General features: G+C 37.9%; 1 protein-coding gene across 3 annotated transcripts in view; it reads left to right on the top strand.

Moving 5' to 3' along the window:
* The window catches only part of LOC116528427 (cytochrome P450 2C18), a 104,777-nt gene that overhangs the window by 46,262 nt on the left and 38,332 nt on the right, over positions 1 to 20,183 (top strand). For 2 of the 3 annotated variants that reach the window (XM_032245657.1, XM_032245655.1), the window contains exons 1-4: positions 3,065 to 3,516; positions 13,209 to 13,371; positions 13,573 to 13,722; positions 18,614 to 18,774. In XM_032245657.1, coding sequence (XP_032101548.1) covers positions 18,765 to 18,774 — 10 coding nt within the window. In that variant the 5' untranslated portion in view covers positions 3,065 to 3,516; positions 13,209 to 13,371; positions 13,573 to 13,722; positions 18,614 to 18,764. Of the gene's footprint in view, positions 1 to 3,064; positions 3,517 to 13,208; positions 13,372 to 13,572; positions 13,723 to 18,613; positions 18,775 to 20,183 lie in introns of those variants that run through there. The other variant, XM_032245656.1, reaches the window with a different exon arrangement.

Here is a 20,183-nt window from a genome sequence, read left to right as displayed (position 1 = left end):
AAGGTAGTGCACTTCTTTTAGAGTTCAGAGCTACGTGAGCCAAGCAGTAAAATAACTTTCTCTTTATCTCAGATACATTATTCACCAAAACTTCTACTGACTCAGATTCTAAAGGTTACAAAACCAACACCACACCCTAGTTGTAATCAACCTGTGTTGCAGCTGTTGACTTGGTTAATGTGTGCTTGAAAGTCACTGATTATCCTGAGTAATGAAATATTGCCTCATAGTACGTGGTAAGTAAATGTTGGTGACTCTGGCTGAACTGAAATTCTTGCTTTGAGGGAATGATGTAAAAGTTAGGAGAAACAGTTCCAGACTCGACCCTTTCATCTTCCGTCTCTGTGTCCTTGAACAAAATACTGAGTCTCGAAGGCCCAGCTTCCTTATCTCTAATGTGGGAATAATTTTACCATAGTCAAGGGTAATTGAGAGAATCAAAAGGGTTATAATGCACGTGAAAATTCTCTGTAAATTGTCAGAATCCCTGTAAACATGTTTGATAAAACATTGTCAATATGGGATCTTGACAAAACTTAATTTTTTCTTACTGCAGTTAGACATAACTGCACTAGTCCAGTATTATTTACAATAACCAAGATCCAGAAATGATCTAATTGTTCATTGACAAATAAATGGATGAAGAAATTGTGGCGTATATTTATATACACAATGGAATATTTTTTAAACTTAAAAAGGAGATACTGCTGTTTGCAACAACATGGAGTGAAGCTGGAGGATATTATGCTAAATGATATAAGCCAGATACAGAGGAAAAAAGACTGTATGATTTCACTTATGTGAAGAATCTTTAAAAAGTCAAATACATAGAAAGTAGAATGGTGGTTTCCAAAAGTGGGAGGGGGAGGAAATGGAAAAAAGTGCATCAAAGGGCACATATTTGTGGTTACATAGGATGAATAAGTCTGAAGATATAATATACAGCCAGAGGACTATAGATAATATGCCATACTGAAAATTTGCTAAAAGAGTAGATTTTAGGTGCTTATGCCACAAAAAAGAAGGTAATTATAGAATTGATGAATATGTAAATTTTTTTAACTGTAGTAAGCATTCCACTGTATATATGTCTACTAAGCAAAAAATGTTGAATGCCTTAAATATATACAATACAAATAAAGCAAACAAGTAACTGTACTAGTCATTTAGAATACCATGATGATATCTTTACAGAATATACCTTTGTACGAGCATTGGTATTAGTGATCTAGAAATGTACGTATCATTTCAGTGATATATAGAGGCTCCTGACCACTAAATCATCTCCTGTTCAGGTCTGCACAGTCGTGTTTGTTCTGTGCTGTGGGTCTATTTAGTAATTTCCCTATCTCCCATCCACCACTGAAGCACATGCCTGTTGTTCCGCCTATAAGTCCCCTTCTTTGCTGTGCAATATTTCATTCCATTATTTCTGACACAGACAGAAAAAGCAGCAGAAACAGCTGTGTCTGGTGGTGACTGGGAGGAGGAGAAGCCATAGTTTCTGACATCTTACCCACTAAATTCTCTGACATTGGCTCTTTTCTCAGTTAATACTGAGTAGTTTTCACATCTGCAGTGACAGAGAGAGGAGAAACCCTAGCTTTTATTTCTTCTCTTGAGAATGTACAGGCGATCTATTATTTTGTGAACAGTGTGGTGTACATTCAGAGTGATGAATGTTTTTAGGATTTATTTTATTTTGCTAAAACTATTCTCAAGGCAGCTCTGGTTTAAGTGATAATGCACCACAGTGGGCATCAGAAGATCTCAGTTCAAATCCCAGCCTGCCATTTGTCAGCTTGGGACACTGGACAGGTCATCTGTTCTCCTAGAGTTTCCTTTTCCCCATTTGAAAAGTATGAAGTAATATTCTTAGCCATCCAGTGTTTTTCAGGGGGGGTTAATGGAAAAATGTGTGTATGTTTACTTAGCTAGTTAATTGATAACCTGTTTAGCCATTTAAGATGAATGAGTTTGTTAGCTGCTTTATATTTAGGCAGCTGTAATGTTAATATTATACTAAAATATTTCAAAAGGATCTCATTTTCAAGGAAAATGTTCCAGTGTTTGAGAAAGCATTATAGTGTTGCAGTCTTGCTGATCCTTAGCTCAGCTAGGTCTGAGCTGTTGTCTCATGAAGGAAGAATTAGGCACACAGACACCGGAAAGTGAGTGGAATAGAATTTATTAAGTGACAGGAAAACTCTCAGCAATGAGAGGGGTCCTGAAAGCAGGTTGTGGGTTGCCACTTCGCAGTTGAATACCAGGGCTTTTATAGAAAAGCTGATGTGGCTGGGATCTTTATTTACATAAGGCATGAATTCCTGGTATTTCTACCCCTTCTTTCCATTGCACATGTGAGCCCTTAGTCTAAGGCACTCCATACTGGTTTATTTCCCTTACTGTCATGTGTTAAAGGATAGAATGTTTCACTGCCAGCTTGTTTAGGGAAGCTCCCTGTGCAAGTTCCCTTATATGTACAAAACATCCAGTGTAAGTACTTGAGGATTGTGTGGACTGGATAATGACCTGGATGGGTTGGAAATTCTCTGGCACCAAAACTGCCTGCCTAAAGCAAGTTGGCTAGCTCCTCTCAATAAGATAAACATTATTTTATATATAAGGGATATAATGCACAGATTGCCCTTAAAGTCATATTTCCAACTTGTCCAATGTAGGAATCCAAAGTTTTGAATAATTTTTTGATGAAATAATTTATTTCATTGGTTCTCAATTTTGGCTGCACAGTGGAACCACCTGGGGTGTTTAAAAAATCTGGGCCCCGCCTGGCGTGATGTCTCATGCCTGTAATCCCAGCACTTTGGGAGGCCGAGGTGGGCGGATTACCTGAGGTCAGGAGTTTGAGACCAGCCTGACCAACATGGGGAAATCCCATCTGTACTCAAAAACAAACAAACAAACAAACAAAACACACACACACACAAATTAGGCAAGCGTGATGGACCATGCCTTTAATTCCAGCTATACCAGAGGCTGAGGCAGGAGAATAGCTTGAACTCAGGAGGTGGACGTTGCAGTGAGCTGAGATAACACCATTGCACTCGAGCCTGGGCAACAAGAGGGAAACTCCAACTCAAAAAAAAAAAAAAAAAAAAAAAAAAAAGGGCTGTGCTTCAGACTAGTTAAACCAGAATCTCCAGGGTGGGGCATTGGAAGGGAAAACGAGAAAAGAAAAACCTTTCAGTGAGCCAGGGTCCATTCAGAAGAGAGGTTAAAGTGCTTCTTCCTGACTGGTCACAGTCAGAGTCAGAATTACAGGTGGATTAGCAGGGAGCGTTATAAAAGCCTTAAACTGAAAGCCTGCAGTTGTCTTACTAAGAAGAGATGGATCCAGCTGTGGCTCTGGTGATCTGTCTCTCCTGTTTGCTTCTCCTTTCACTTTGGAGTCAGAGCTCTGGAAGAGGGAGGCTGCCGTCTGGCCCCACTCCTCTCCCGATTATTGGAAATATTCTACAGTTAGATGTTAAGGACATCAGCAAATCCTTAACCAATGTAAGTAAGTTTTATACTCCTCTAGTAATGTACAAGGTGTATTTAACCTCACGATTCTTAAAGTTTTGTTTAATTGTTTTTTTTTTTGTGATTTATTTTTATTTTTATTTCATTTTAGGTTTTGGGGTACTGTGAAGAACATGCAAGATTGTTGCATAGGTACACACATGCCAGTGTAATTTGCTGCCTTCCTCCCCTTCACCTATATCTGGCATTTCTCCCCATGCTATCTCTCCCCAACTCCCCACCCACTGCTGTCCCTCCCCTAATTTCCCCTCAACAGACCCCAGTGTGTGATACTCCCCTCCCTGTGTCCATGTATTTTCATTGTTCAACACCCGCCTATGAGTGAGAACATGTGGTGTTTGATTTTCTGTTCTTGGGTCAGTTTGCTGAGAATGATGGTTTCCAGGTTCATCCATGTCACTGCAAAGGATACGAATTCATCATTTTTGATGGCTACATAATATTCCATGGTGTATATGTGCCACATTTTCCCTGTCCAGTCTATCATTGATGGACATTTGTGTTGGTTCCAGGTGTTTGCTATTGTAAACTGTGCTGCAATGAACATTCATGTGCACATGTCCTTATAGTAGAACGATTTATAATCCTTTGGATATATACCCAGTAATGGGATTGTTGGGTCAAATGGAATTTCTTTTTTTTTTTTGAGATGGAGTTTCGCTCTTGTTACCCAGGCTGGAGTGCAATGGTGCGATCTCGGCTCACCGCAACCTCCGCCTCCTGGGTTCAGGCAATTCTCCTGCCTCAGCTTCCTGAGTAGCTGGGATTACAGGCATGCACCACCATGCCCAGCTGATTTTTTGTAGTTTTAGTAGAGACGGGGTTTCACCATGCTGACTGGCGTGAGATGGTATCTCAATGTAGTTTTGATTTGCATTTCTCTGATGACCAGTGATGATGAGCATTTTTTCATATGTTTGTTGGTCTCATGTATGTCTTCATTTGTAAAGTGTCTGTTCCTATCCTTCGCCCACTTTTGAATGGGCTTGTTTTTTTTTTTTTTTTTCTTGTGAATCTGTTTTAGTTCTTTGTAAATTTTAGATATCAGCCCTTTGTCAGATGGGTAGACTGCAAAAATTTTTTCCCATTCTGTTGGTTGCCGATTCACTCTAATGACTGTTTCTTTTGCTGTGCAGAAGCTCTGGAGTTTACTTAGGTCCCATTTGTCTATTTTGGCTTTTGTTGCCAATGCTTTTGGTGTTTTGGTCATGAAGTCCTTGCCTACGCCTATGTCCTGAATGGTTTTGCCTAGATTTTCTTCTAGGGTTTTTATGGTGTTAGGTCTTATGTTTAAGTCTCTAATTCATCTGAAGGTAATTTTAGTGTAATGTGTCAGGAAGGGGTCCAGTTTCTGCTTTTTGCACATGGCTAGCCAGTTTTCCCAACACCATTTATTAAACAGGTAATCTTTTCCCCATTGCTTGTTTTTGTCAGGTTTGTCAAAGATCGGATGGTTGTAGATATGTTGTCTTGCCTCTGAGGCCTCTGTTCTGTTCCATTGGTCTATATTTCTGTTTTGGTGCCAGTACCATGCTGTTTTGATTACTGTAGCCTTGTAGTATAGTTTGAAGTCCAATAGTGTGATGCCTCCAGCTTTGTTCTTTTTGCTTAGAATTGACTTGGCTATGCGGGCTCTCTTTTGGTTCCATATGAAGTTTAAGGTGGTTTTTTCCAGCTCTGTGAAGAAGGTCATTGGTAGCTTGATGGGGATAGCATTGAATCTGTAAATTACTTTGGGCAGTATGGCCATTTTCATGATATTGATTCTTCCTAACCATGAATATGGAATGTTTCTCCACCTGTTTGTGTCCTTTCTTATTTCGCTGAGCAGTGGTTTGTAGTTCTTCTTGAAGAGGTCCTTTACGTTCCTTGTTAGTTGTATTCCTAGGTATTTTATTCTCTTTGTAGCAATTGTGAATGGCAGTTCCTTCTTGTTTTGGCTCTCTTTAAGTCTGTTATTGGTGTATAGGAATGCTTGTGATTTTTGCACATTGATTTTGTATCCTGAGACTTTGCTGAACTTGCTTATCAGTTTCAGGAGATTTTGGGCAGAGACGATGGGGTCTTCTAGATATACAATCATGTCATCTGCAAATAGAGACAATTGGACTTCCTCCTTTCCTATTTGAATTTTATTTCTTTTTCTTGCCTGATTGCTCTGGCTAGAAATTCCAGTACTATATTGAATAGGAGTGGTGAGAGAGGGCATCCTTGTCTAGTGTCAGATTTCAAAGGGAATGCTGTCAGTTTTTGCCCATTCAGTATGATATTGGCTATTGATTAGTCATAAATAGCTTTTATTATTTTGAGATACATTCCATCAATACCTAGTTTATTGAGGGTTTTTAGCATAAAGGGCTGTTGAATTTTGTCAAAGGCCTTCTCTGCATCAATTGAGATAATCATGTGGTTTTTGTCTTTGGTTCTGTTTATGTGGTGAATTATGTTTATAGACTTGCGTATGTTGAACCAGCCTTGCATCCCCAGGATGAATCCTACTTGATCATGTTGGATAAGCTTTTTGATGTGCTGTTGCAATCAGCTTGCCAGTATTTTATTGAAGATTTTTGCATCTATGTTCATCATGGATATTGGCCTGAAGTTTTCTTTTCTTGCTGAGTCTCTGCCGGGTTTTGGTATCAGGATGATGTTGTTCTCATAAAATGATTTAGGAAGGATTCCCTCTTTTTGGATTGCTTGGAATAGTTTCAGGAGGAATGGTACCCGCTCCTCTTTGTATGTCTGGTAGAATTTGGCTGTGAACCCATCTGGACCTGGGCTTTTTTTTGGGTGGTAGCCTCTTAATTGCTGCCTCGACTTCAGACCTTGTTATTGATCTATTCAGGGTTTTGACTTCTTGGTTTAGGCTTGGGAGGATGCAAGTGTCCAGGAATTTATCCATTTCTTCCAGGTTTACTAGTTTATGTGCATAGAGTTGTTTGTAATAATGTCTGATGATGGTTTGAATTTCTGTGGAATCTGTGGTGATATCCCCTTTATCGTTTTTTATTGCAACTATTTGATTGTTCTCTTTTTTCTTTTTTATTAATCTGGCTAGTGGTCTGTCTATTTTGTTTAGCTTTTCAAAAAACCAGCTCTTTAATTTATTGATTTTTTGAAGGGTTTTTTGTGTCTCTATCTCCTTCAGTTCTGCTCGGATCTTAGTTATTTCTTGTCTTCTGCTAGGTTTTGAGTTTTTTTGATCTTGCTCCTCTAGCTCTTTTAATTTTGATGATAGGGTGTCAATTTTAGATCCCTTCTTGCTTCTCGTGTGAGCATTTATTGCTATATATTTTCCTCTAGAGACTGCTTTAAGTGTGTTCCAGAGATTCTGGTATGTTGTGTCTTTGTTCTCATTGGTTTCAAAGAACATCTTTATTTCTGCCTTCATTTCATTGTTTATCCAGTCAACATTCAAGAGCCAGTTGTTCAGTTTCCATGAATCTGTGCGATTCTGAGTTAGTTTCTGAATTCTGAGTTCTAACTTGATTGCACTGTGGTCCGAGAGACTATTTGTTATGATTTCCATTCTTTTGCATTTTCTGTGGAGTGATTTACTTCCAATTATATGGTCAGTTTTAGAGTAGGTGTGATGTGGTGCTGAGAAGAATGTATATTCTGTGGATTTGGGGTGGAGAGTTCTGTAAATGTCTATTAGGTTTGCTTGGTGCAGGTCTGAGTTCAAGTCCTAGGTATCCTTGTTAATTTTCTGTCTGGTTGATCTGTCTAATATTGACAATGGGGTGTTAAAGTCTCCCACTATTATTGTGTGGGAGTCTAAGTCTCTTTGTAAGTCATTAAGAACTTGCCTTATGTATCTGGGTGCTCCTGTATTGGGTGCATATATATTTAGGATCATTAGCTCTTCTTGTTGCATTGATCCTTTTACCATTATGTAATGTCCTTCTTTGTCTCTTTTGATCTTTGTTGTTTTAAAGTCTGTTTTATCAGAGACGAGAATTGGAACTCCTGCTTTTTTTTTTTTTTTTTGCTCTTCATTTGCTTGGTAAATCTTCCTCCATCCTTCTCTTTTGAGCCTTTGTGTATCCCTGCATGCGAGATGTGTTTTCTGGATACAGGTCACCGACAGATTTTGGCTTTTTATCCAATTTGCCAGTCTGTGTCTTTTGATTGGGGCATTTAGCCCATTTACATTTAGGATTAGTACTGTGATGTGTGAATTTGATACTGCCATTTTGATGCTAGCTGCCTGTTTTGCCCATTAGTTGATGGAGTTTCTTCATTGTGTTGATGCTCTTTACCATTTGGTATGTTTTTGGAGTGGCTGGTACTGGTTGTTCCTTTCTATGTTTAGTGCTTCTTTCAGGAGCTCTTATAAAACAGGCCTGGTGGTGATGAAATCTCTGAATACTTGCTTGTTTGTAAAAGATTTTATTTTTCCTTCGCATTTGAAGCTTAGTTTCGCTAGATATTAAATTCTGTGTTGAAAGTTCTTTTCTTTAAGGATGTTGAATATTGGCCCCCACTTTCTTCTGGCTTGTATGGTTTCTGCTGAGAGATCCACTGTGAGTCCAATGGGCTTCCCTTTGTGGGTAAACCAACCTTTCTCTCTGGCTGCCTTTAGCATTTTCTCCTTCACTTCTACCCTGGTTAATCTGATGATTATGTGCCTTGGCGTTGCTTTTCTTGAGGAATATCTCTGTGGTGTTCTCTGTATTTCCTCAACTTGAATATTGGCCTGCCTTGCTAGGTTGGGGAAGTTTTCCTGGATAATGTCCTGAAGAGTATTTTCCAGCTTGGATTCATTCTCTCTGTCACATTGAGGTACACCTGTCAAATGTAGATTAGGTCTTTTCACATAGTCTCACATTTCTTGGAGACTTTGTTCATTCCTTTTTACCCCTTTTTTCTGTAATCTTGCCTTCTCACTTCATTTCATTGAGTTGATCTTCGACTTCTGATGTTCTTTCTTTTGCTTGGTCAATTTGGCTGTTGAAACTTGTGTATGCCTCACAAAGTTCTTGTGTTGTGTTTTTCAGCTCCATCAATTCACTTATATTCCTCTCTAAGTTGTCTATTCTCGTTAACATTTCGTCAAATCTTTTTTCAAGGTTCTTAGTTTCTTTGCATTGGGTTAGAACATGTTCTTTTAGCTCACAGATGTTTCTTATTACCCACCTTCTGAAGCCTGATTCTGTCAATTCATCACACTCATTCTCCGTCCAGCCTTGTTCCCTTGCTGGTGAGGAGCTGTGATCCCTTGTAGGAGGAGTGGTGTTCTGGTTTCAGGTGTTTTCATCCTTTTTGTGCTGGTTTCTTCTCATCTTTGTGTATTTATCCTCCTGTCGTCTTTGTAGTTGTTGACTTTCAGATTGGGTCTCTGAGTGGATGTCCAGTTTGTTGATGATGAAGTTATTTCTTTCTGTTTCTTAGTTTTCCTTCTAGCAGTCGGGCCCCTCTGCTGCAGGACTGCTGAGGTCCACTCCAGGCTCTGCTTGCCTGGGGATCACCTGCAGCGGCCTCTGCACTTTCACTGGGAGCTGCAATCCTGAGCTGCTCCTAATCGGCCATCTGGGATCCTTGTTTAATTTTTAAGTAATAAATTATAATTGCATATATTAATGGGGTACAATATTGCATTTTCTTACATGTATACATTTTGAATTGATCATATTAGGGTAATTAGCATATCCATCATCTCAAATGTTTGTCATTTCTTTATAGTGAGTACATTTAAAATCCTCTCCTTTTTAGCTGTTTTGAAATATACAATACATTCATATTAATTATAGTCACCTTGCTGTCTAGTAGAACACCTGAGCTTATTCTTCCTATCTAACTGTAACTCTACCTGTTGATTAGTGTCACCCTTTATTTGGCCCACCTCCACCTGCCAGCCTGTGGTAATCACCATTCTAATCTCTACTTCTGTTTTTTGAGATGGAATCTCACTCTGTTGCCCAGGCTGGAGTGCAGTGGTGCAATCATGGCTCACTGCAACCTCCGCCTCCTGTGTAGCTGGGACTAAAGATGCATGCCACCATGCCCGGCTAATTTTTGTATTTTTTAGTAGAGTTGGCGTTTCACCATATTTGCCAGGCTGGTCTCTAACTCCTCACTTTATGATCCACCTGCTGTGGCCTCCCAAAGGGTTGGGATTACACACATACGCCACAGTGCCCAGCCTCTAATCTATACTTCTATGGGTTCAACTTTTTATGATTCTGCATAGTTTATCTCTCTGTGCCTGGCTTATTTAACTAACATGATGTCCTCCAAATTCGTCCATGCTGTCATAAATATTAAAAACTGTCATAAATAAGATTATTTCTTCCTTTTTAAAAGACTGAATAGCATTTCATTATGTATATATGCCACATTTAAAAATCCATTACTTTATTGGTGGACACAAGTTTTTTCTATAACTTGGCTACTGTCAATAGCACTGCAATAAACAGGGAAGTACAGATATCTCTTCTACATACTGACTTCAATTCCTTTGGGTATATACTGGTAGTGAGATTGCTGGATCATCTATTAGTTGTATTTTTAGGTTTTTGAGGAATCTCCATAATGTTTTCTCAAATGACTATGCTAATTTACATACCCAAGGTTCACTTTTTTCCACATCTTTGTCAACACTTGTTATGTTTTTATCTTTTTGATAATAATAATAGCCAATCTAAGAGTTGTGATGTGATATCTCATTGTGGTTTAAATTTGCATTTCTCTGGTAATTAAATTTGTTGGATATTTAAAAAATATATCGGTTGGTCATTTGTAGGTCTTCTTTTCAAAATTGTCTACTCAAATCCTTTTCCTGTTTTATTTATTTATTTATTTTTGGAGACAGGGTTTTGCTCTGTTACCTAGGCTGGAGTGTACTGATGGGATCATGGTTCACTGCAGCCTTTAGCTCCTGAACTCAAGCAATCCTCCCACCTTAATCCCCCAAGTAGCTGGGACTACAGGTGCATGTCACCATGCCCGGATAATTTTTAAATATTTTCTAGAGATGTGGTCTCCTATGTTGCCCAGGATGGTCTTGAACTTTTAGGCTCAAGCAGTTCACCCACCTTGGTCTCCCAAAGTGCTGGGATTATAGGCATGAGCCATTGCACTCAACCCCTTTGCTCATTTTAAATAGAATTGTTTATTTTCTTGTTATTGAGTCATTTGAGTTTCTATATATTTTGGATATTAGCCCCTTAGCTTATGCCTGATTTGCAAATATTTTCTCCAATCTATGGATTGTCTCTTGACTCTATGACTTACTTCCTTTGCTGTGCAGAAGCTTTTTAGATTGTCAGAATCTCTTTTGTCTAGTTTTGCTTTTGTTGCCTGTGCTTTTAGGATCATATCCAATAAATCATTGCCTAGACCAATGTCATAGAGTTTTACTGTATGATTTCTTCTAGTAATTTTTAGTTTAGGGTCTTATGCTTAAGGCTTTAATTCATTTTGAGTTAATTCTTGTATAAGGTGTGAAATTAGGGTTCTCTTTTATTCTTTTGCATATGAATATCCATTTTCCCAACACTTTTTGCTGAAGAGTGCTTTCCCCATTGTATGTTCCTGGCACCTTCGTAAAAAATCAATTGACTATAGATGTGTGGGCTTATTTCAGGGTTCTCTATCCTTTTCCTTTAATCAATGTGTCTGTTTTTATGCTAATGCTATGCTGTTTGGCTTACTATAGCTTTGTAACATATTTTGCAATTCAAAAGTGTGATGCTTCTATTATTAGCTTTATTATTATTATTTTTGTTAAGACTGCTTTGGCTATTTGGGGTCTTTTGTGGTTCCATACAAATTTTAAAATTGTTTTTTTCTGTTTATGTGAAGAATGAGATGAGATTGGGATTGCATTGAAGCACTATATAGCTTTGGGTAGTATGGATATTTTACCACTATTAGTTTTCCAATCCATGAACATGGGATATCTTTGCATTTATTGTGTCATTTTCAATTTCTTTTATCAATGATTTGTAGTTTTTAGTATACAGATCTTTCTTGGTTAAATTTATTCCTAAATATCTTATTTTTTGATGCTACTATAAATGAATTGTGCTCTTAATTTCTCTTTCAGACAGTTTGTTGTTAGTGTCTAGAAGTGCCACTGATATTTGCATGTTGATTTTGTATCCTTCAAGTTTACTGAATTTGTCAGGTCTAGCCCTTTTGTACTGAAGTTTTTAGGATTTTCTATATATAAGATTATGTCATCAGGAAACATACAACTTCACTTCATCCTTTCCTATATGAATATATCCTTTCCTGTATGAATATTCCTATATGAATATTTTCTTTCTTTAGTCTAATTGCTCTGATTAGGACTTCTAGACTCTGTTAAACAGGAATGGTCAGAGGGGGCGTTCTTGTCTTGTTTCTGATCTTACAAGAAAAGCTTTTAGCTTTTCATCTTTAAATATGATGTTAGCTGTGGGCTTGCCATATATAACATTTAATGTCACATAGAACATTCTGTATTACTGGAGGTCATTTATATGGGTTATATGTTATATTAAAGGAACATTCCTCAACATTCATCCTGTATTACCAGAGATCAATTTTTAAAATATGTTGTTGTAAAGCAAATACTTCCTGTGGAGTATTTTTTCTTTTGTGTGTCATTGTCAGGAATAGTGGAATAAAATAATGCATTTTGCCAGAAGAGAAAAATTTTAAGTTGTAAGGTAGAATCAAAATGATAAAGGGCTGCTGCTTTTCTTTGTTTTACAGCCATTTGCAATAATTTTTTTTGCCTGAAGGAAAATGGTAATGGAAGTGTTTTGTGATTAGAGATTTTATTTGAGAAGTCAGTAGCGGTATATGCTATGTACTTTGCTTAGATTAGCCATGATCATTAAACTTTTTAAAAAAGCAAATCATGCCTGATGTTAAAGAAATATCTATTAGTTCATCATAAACATAAATGAATGAAAGAAAGAATTAATAAGTCAGGGCCATCAGGGTGGTAACAGAATATTTATGGCCTCTCTACAAAGCTGCTGTCTGTGACCTATGAGTGTACAGCATGGAAGACATTGTTCCTCTGTGAGATGCCATTTGTCCTTATACTACCTCTGTTGGGTCCACTCTCTTTCTGTGATAATTATACCAGTGGATCTAAGAGTGGGCTTGGCAGTAGAATCATCTGGGTGATTTAAAAAGGTATAGATATTTTAGTATTGATGACAGGATTCCTCCATCAGGAGCCCTATGGGATAAGCTTTGCAGGGGATCCTGAAGCAGTGTCCTAGCAGCTGATTATTGGTTCAAATGTGGACATTGGGAACTGATAAATTGCTAAGGCATCAGAGGTTGACTAAGCAGACTTCAAATTTGGACCTCCTATTTATCAGTTGTGGGACACTGACAGTGAATTTTAAATTATTTAAAATTCAATCTGTCTTATCTGTAAAACAGAGTAAACAAATTTAGTTCAAGGTGTTGATATGATGATTGAGTGTAATAACCTGCATACTAATTTCCTGGGCCATGGCCTGGCACATTGAAGGCACTGTATATGTGCAGCTAAAACAATAATCATTATATTTATGTAAAACCCACAAATATTTAAAGCAGTATTTGACAGATTAATAATGTCAACATTATGATGATAATATCAGTCTGAATCATGGACAATATATAGACCAAATGCTGACTTTTACTACTATTTGAATCTCCTTTTTTATGCTCAGTTCTCAAAAGTCTATGGCCCTGTGTTCACTGTATAATTTGGCCTGAAGCCCATTGTGGTGTTGCATGGATATGAAGCAGTGAAGGAGGCCCTGATTGATCATGGAGAGGAGTTTTCTGGAAGAGGCAGTTTTCCAGTGGCTGAAAAAGTTAATAAAGGACTTGGTAAATGTGTATAAATGTGCATGTATCATGTGTATCTGTACATGTGTATGTATTGGGCAGTGGTTATAGGGATGGGGAGGATGGAAAACAGAGGTTTGAAGGGCTCCTAGGACAGAACTTGACCCATCCATGTGGCTGCCAAGTGTCAGCTCTCTTCTTGTTTGGAATTTCCCTCCAACTTTCTGTTTTCTGTTCTGTTAGGAATCCTTTTCAGCAATGGAAAGAAATGGAAGGAGATCCGGCGTTTCTCCCTCATGACTCTGCGGAATTTTGGGATGGGGAAAAGGAGCATTGAGAACCGTGTTCAAGAGGAAGCCCGCTGCCTTGTGGAGGAGTTGAGAAAAACCAATGGTGGGTGACATTTTTTTTTTTTTTCCCTGAAGAATTTTTCTAAAATTTATTTTAATTTATTTTAAAATTGATACATAACATTTATACATATTTCTGGAGTACATGTAATATTTTGTTACATGCACAGAATGTGTAATGATCAAGTTAGGGTGTTTAGCCTATGTATCACTTTGAATATTTATCATTTCTCTGTGTTGAGAACATTTCTAGCTATCTTGAAATATACAATATTCTGACATTAACAAAGTGCTATTTTCTCTAATGACATCCCTGGAAACCTTCTAGGGGTGGCCAGGTCTTTCATTATAGTCAGTGGTTGTCAGTCCTTATATGGAGGGGGGAGGTTTGAAGCAAAGAGCCAAAGCAGCTTTTGTGCACCTATGCTTGTGTGTGTACACAATGACTCTGCATACAGTGTGAATATAAAAGGCTCATTGAATTTTATTCTGTTCCAGACTTTGTTTTCAAATCATTACAGCATGAATTTAGAAGGTTTTGTCTCATTTTTTTCAAATTATTAAAGAGTAGTGTTTTCCCATAGTGTAGTTGTGGGTTATCTATTCTAGAACATTTCACCAGGGAATACTTGTCACACAGACAAAGTGGGAATGACGTCTTTACATCTTTTGAGCATGAAACAACTGACATATACTTTCATTTGGCTGGTCTAAATCTGTACAGTCAGCCTCACTAACATGTCTGGGGATTTCTTCTAAGGTCTTTGTCTGCAATTTCTACCATAATGATCTTTATCTATGGTTTTAAGAGACTAGGCATTTTTAGTGTAGCTTTTATCAATTTTAATTTCCCTGTTAATTAAGAAGTAATTAAAATTATCAGCTGGAGTTATTTAATGTTACTATTTACTGTAATATTTTATATATTTTAAGAAAATATATGCTATAGCATAATCTTTCAGTTTAATCAAATATCAAGTTATAAAATGTTTATTTGTTTGTTTGTTTTTTGAGATGGAGTTTTGTTCTGTCACCAGGCTAGAGTGCAGTGGCGCTATCTCAGCTTACTGCAACATCTGCCTCCTGGATTAAAGCAATTCTCCTGCCTCAGCCTCCTAAGTAGCTAGAATTACAGGTGCCTGCCACCACTCCCAGCTAATTTTTGTATTTTTAACAGAGATGGGGTTTCACCATCTTGGCCAGGCTAGTCTCAAACTCCTGACCTTGTGATCCACCCGCCTCAGCCTCCCAAAGTGCTGGGATTACAGGCATGAGCCACCGCACCCAGCCTAAAATGTTTATTTAAGTAAATTTTAACTATTATTAATAACTCTTTATCCTACCCTCCCTAGTTGTAAATTAGCTTTGTGTTCAGTTTTCTTTATATTTTCCTTAGTCTTTGTGTATTAATCATGTTTTTTATTTTCTATGTTTTTATGATGCTTTGACATCTTGGGGACTTTGTGGTCCTAGAAGGGACTGTCCCTCTCAAAGTCAGACAGTTCCTAAAGATAGCAAATATCTTGTCCACAGTATGTCTTTGATTTACAAAGCAAACTCTCCAGAGCCCAGAGCCCCATCCACCTTCTTTATCAAACTCTCACACATGAATGCAATATAGTTGTCCCTCCTTATAAGTAAGTCATTGGTTCTAGGACTCCTCTTGGATACTAAAATCCACATATGCTCAAGTCCCTTATAAATGGCATAATATTTGCCATATATTAGAGAATATTGACAATATTATTTATAATATTTGACTATATTAGAGAATGTTATCAAGAAAAAAGTCTGTACATGTTCTATACAGATGCTTATTTTTGTTCTGAATATTTTTCATTTGGGGTTAGTTGAATTCATGATACACCATGGCTACAGACTGCTGACTGTATTCTCCTTGTCCTAAATCATTACACGACCAGTATGGGACAACTATGGGCCACTGCTGTATCTCAGAGCCCACAGAAACTGTTCAAACTATCTATTCCCAGGCTTACTCAGTCTACCCACCCTATCTTACTCATTTCTTCCTGTGAAAACCCCAATTAAGGCTCAGCCTCATGAGTTCTTTTTGCTCTTGTTGTCTCCTGACCAACACTGGTACTTTCCTGTGTGGCTGCCCCTATAGGATCCAGCCCTATAGGGTCCTGTGAGCTCCTCTCTACTTGTGTGGAGAGGATAAACTGTGGGAATAAAGACACAAGACACAGAGCTCAAGAGAAAGAGGGTTTGGGCCCAGGAGTCCACTGACAACCAAAGCACAGAGTCTGGCAGTGGCCCCGAGTGTCTGGACACTCTGACTTTTATTGAGTACAAAGCAGGGGGCAGGGTAGTTAGGGCGAGCCACTGGTGGTCAGTGATAGAGTTAAGTAAATCATGTGTCCTGGAGATAGGTGCCCAGGACATTCAAGTAGCTGAGGTGAGGGAAGGAGCATAATACATCAGCACTTTTTCCATACTTGTCAAGAAATTACAAAGATATTAAGATTTATGTTACTTTTACTGATTCTATCTTCCAAGAAAAAGAGGAACCAGGTGCAGAAGCGGAACATGAAAGTAGACATGGAATGTGACCGCTGAAGCATAGAATCACATAGAGACAATTAAGCCCTCAGATGTCTGTGGGCTTCCCTGACAGCCATCAGGCCTACTGCAAGAAATTGGGGGAGCAGAGTTTTCTCTTAACTCCTCAGAGGAAGGAGATATCTCGGACGTCTCCTTCCATAGCGTGCTAATCAGTGGGCACTTTCCCAGTGCTGGCATTGCTGCATAGCCAAGGTGCCCTCCAGCAGCCCTTACACGGACAGGCATGACAGAGAGCTTACGGCATCTTGCCTTAGGGTCACTTCTTTCACAATGTCACCTTAGGGGCACACTTTGCAACTCGAGAAACATTAGCAAAATTCTAAGGTTATACTGAGTATATATATCTAGGTATCTATATCTATGATGGCTTATGAATAATTATGTGATTATATTTGTAATTTTTTTTCTATTTCATTATTTATATGGAAACAGGCTGAGGCTTCAGACCCTTGCCTCAGCACTTGTGGGGTCTCCCACCCACCTGCCCCCCCACATCCTCAACATGGTTTGGAGTGCCCCTCCTCTAGGAACTGTGAGCAATGAACTATCTTTTCAAGGGCAGTCTGTTTCAGGGCAACCTGATCTGTTGACCTCACCATATCTAAATGGAAACAAAATCCTCAGTGAATTTTAAAACAATTGGATTTGGGATTAAAAGTTTATTTATCCTCTCCCCATCCCAGTTGGATTCACCAATAAAGTACTTGTCACAGTGAGTCTGATTTTCAGCTTGGATTAGTTTAGCACCATTTCTCTTGGTACTGTCCTCATGATAGTGAGTGAATTCTCATGAAATCTGGTTGTTTAAAAGTGTGTAGCACCTCTCACCTCCCTCTTTTGCTTCAACTTTTGCCACAGGAGTGCAAACTCCTGCTTTGCCTTCCACCATGGTTGTAAGCTTCCAGTACCTCCCCAGATGCCAGCATCATGCTTCCTGTACAGCCTGCAGAACTGTGAGCCAATTAAACCTCTTTTCTTATAAACTACCTATTCTCAGGTATTTTTTTTATAGCAATGCAAGAACAACCTAACACACTCCCCCAAGTGAAGTGAAAGGAAAGATCAGAAACAAGATTTTCACTATAAATATCTTGTGGATGCGCGCGCGCGCGCGCGCACACACACACACACACACACACACACACACACACACACACAGAAATCTCAAACTGATAATCTCAAATTATCCCCTGCCTTCCAGGCTAGAATAAAAGAATTTCTGAAAGCTTAGTGACCTGGCACGTTTCAGCTGAAAAGAAGCCTGGCATAGGAGCAGTTAACTAAACAGGGTCCTATTATTTAATTTCCCATCATTACTGCACAGTATTTTTGTTCAAGTCACTCTTAATTACATTTATGATACTCTCAAATGTAAAGTTCATTGATGATTTGATTACAACAATTTTATTTAAAAACTCTCACAAATAACCAATTTTCTCTATATTAATTTATTTATTTGTAAAATGATGGAATTACCTAAATGATGATCAAATTTATAATGACATAAGGTATTTTTTTGATTGCTAGATAGAACAATAACCTAGGATTCTATAAGAGGTCAGGCTTTGTTCAAATAAACTGAAGATAGTGCCTGGTGATAATAGACACCATTTCTTAGAGTAGAAAATTCTTTTTTTTTTCTTTCAATATTGAAATAAGGAGATAAAAAGCGTCCATTTATCAATTTAACTTCTTCTGTCTGCCCTATCTGTAATTTAGGTTTGAAATGAAAGTTTCTTATTTACTTTTATTTTAGGCAAACCAATCAATCTTCTTATTTGTGCTAGTTTTTGTCTTGTATAACATAGATGGCTTTTGCTTTTTTACATTTGTTCCGTCAACCTGAATTTCCCCATACCCTTTCTTTCTTTAGTCTCCCCATCTGCTGGTTCTACACACAGTTCCTGTAAATATTCACTATATATAAGAGGTTTTCAGGTTCCTATTTTCTCCCTTCCTATATCAATCAATTGTTTACAAGCTTTCCAGATAGATGTTATTTTGCATTGAAAACTTGAATTATTAGGTGCTTTTAAATGTGGCCTCTTCAAATTTTTTCTTTTTCTCTTCAAAATAACAGGCATCTTGGGTCAGAATTGTGTAAAAAAGTCAATGAATTAAATGCAGTATTTGAAAAGCCATTATTAAAAAGCTAGGATGGAATGATTAATTCAGTTTTAAGGGAAAAGTGATGTATTAAATTTAAATATGCTGTAGTTTCTGTTGATAAGAGAATTTCTAGGTAGTTATTGCTTTAGAGTTTCTAAAATTACCTTTTTCTGTTATCAGAGACAAAGTGTTTTATATGTACATTTTAATGGTAATTTAAAATCTTTCCAATCCTGTAGCCTTACCCTGTGATCCCACTTTCATCCTGGGCTGTGCTCCCTGCAATGTGATCTGCTCTGTTGTTTTCCATAAGCGATTTGATTATAAAGATCAGAGATTTCTTAACTTGATGGAAAAGTTCAATGAAAACCTCAGGCTTCTGAGCTCCCCATGGATCCAGGTGAGATCAAGAGCTTCTATTCCTGAGATATAATTTATGTTATTTTATCAGACAGTCCAAATTTATTTTTTAGGTTTTTAAACTATACTTTAAGTTGTGGAATACATGTGTATAACATACAGGTTTGTTACATAAGTATACATGTGCCATGGTGGTTTGCTACACCAATCAACCCGTCATCTACATTAGGTATTTCTCCTAATGCTATCCCTTCTCTTGCCCCTGATCCCCTGGCAGGCCGTGGTGTGTGATGTTCCCCTCCCTGTGTCCATGTGTTCTCATTATTCAACTCCCACTTATGAGTGAGACCATATGGTGTTTGATTTTCTGTTCCTGTTAGCTTGCTGAGAATGATGGTTTCCAGTTTCATCCATGTCTCTGCAAAGGACATGAACTCATTCTTTTTTATGTCTGCATAGCATCCCATGGTGTACATGTGCCACATTTTCTTTATCCAGTCTAACATTGGTGGGCATTGGGGTTGGTTCCACTGTTGTGAATAGTGCTGCAATAAGCATATGTGTGCATGTTTCTTTATAGTAGAATGATTTATAATCTTTGGGTATATACCCAGTAATGGGATTGCTGTGTTAAATGGTATTTCTGGTTTCAGATCCTTGAGGAATTGCTACACTGTCTTCCACAGTGGTTGAACTAATTTACATTCCTACCAACAGTGTAAAAACCTTCCTGTTTCTCCACATCCTCTTCAGCATCTGTTGTTTTCTGACTTTTTAAGGATCAGCATCCCAGCTGGTATGAGAGGGTATTTCATTGTGGTTTTAATTTGCATGTCTGTAATGATCAGCAGTGTGCTTTTTTTCATATGTTTATTGGCCACATAAATGTCTTCTTTTGAGAAGTGTCTGTTCATATCCTTTGCCCACTTTTTGATGTGTTTTTTTTTTTCTTGTAAATTTGTTTAAGTTCTTTGTACATTCTGGATATCAGCCCTTTATCAGATGGAGATATTGCAAAATTTTTCTCCCATTCTGTAAGTTGCCTGTTCACTCTAATGATAGTTTATTTTGCTGTGCAGAAGCTGTTTAGTTTAATTAGATCCCATTTGTCAATTTTGGTTTTTGTTGCAATTGTTTTGGTGTTTTAGTCATGAAGTCTTTGCCCATGTCTATGTCCTGAATGGTATTGCCTAAGTTTTCTTCTAGGGTTTTTATGGTTTTAGGTCTTACATTTAAATGTTTAATCCATCTTGAGGTAATTTTTTAATAAGGTGTAAGGAAGGAGTCCAGTTTCAGTTGTCTGCAAATGGCTAGCCAGTTTTCCCAACACCATTTATGAAATAGAGTATCCTTTCCCCATTGCTTGTTTTTGTCAGGTTTGTCAAAGATCAGATGGTTGTAGATGTGGTGCATTATTTCTGAGGCCTCTGTTCTGTTCTCTTGGTCTAT

The sequence above is a fragment of the Sapajus apella genome, unplaced genomic scaffold (assembly GCF_009761245.1).
Source record: "Sapajus apella isolate SASKATOON/1434 unplaced genomic scaffold, GSC_monkey_1.0 scaffold58, whole genome shotgun sequence".
Taxonomy (NCBI): domain Eukaryota; kingdom Metazoa; phylum Chordata; class Mammalia; order Primates; family Cebidae; genus Sapajus; species Sapajus apella.
This window is presented reverse-complemented; position numbering and strand designations above follow the sequence as displayed.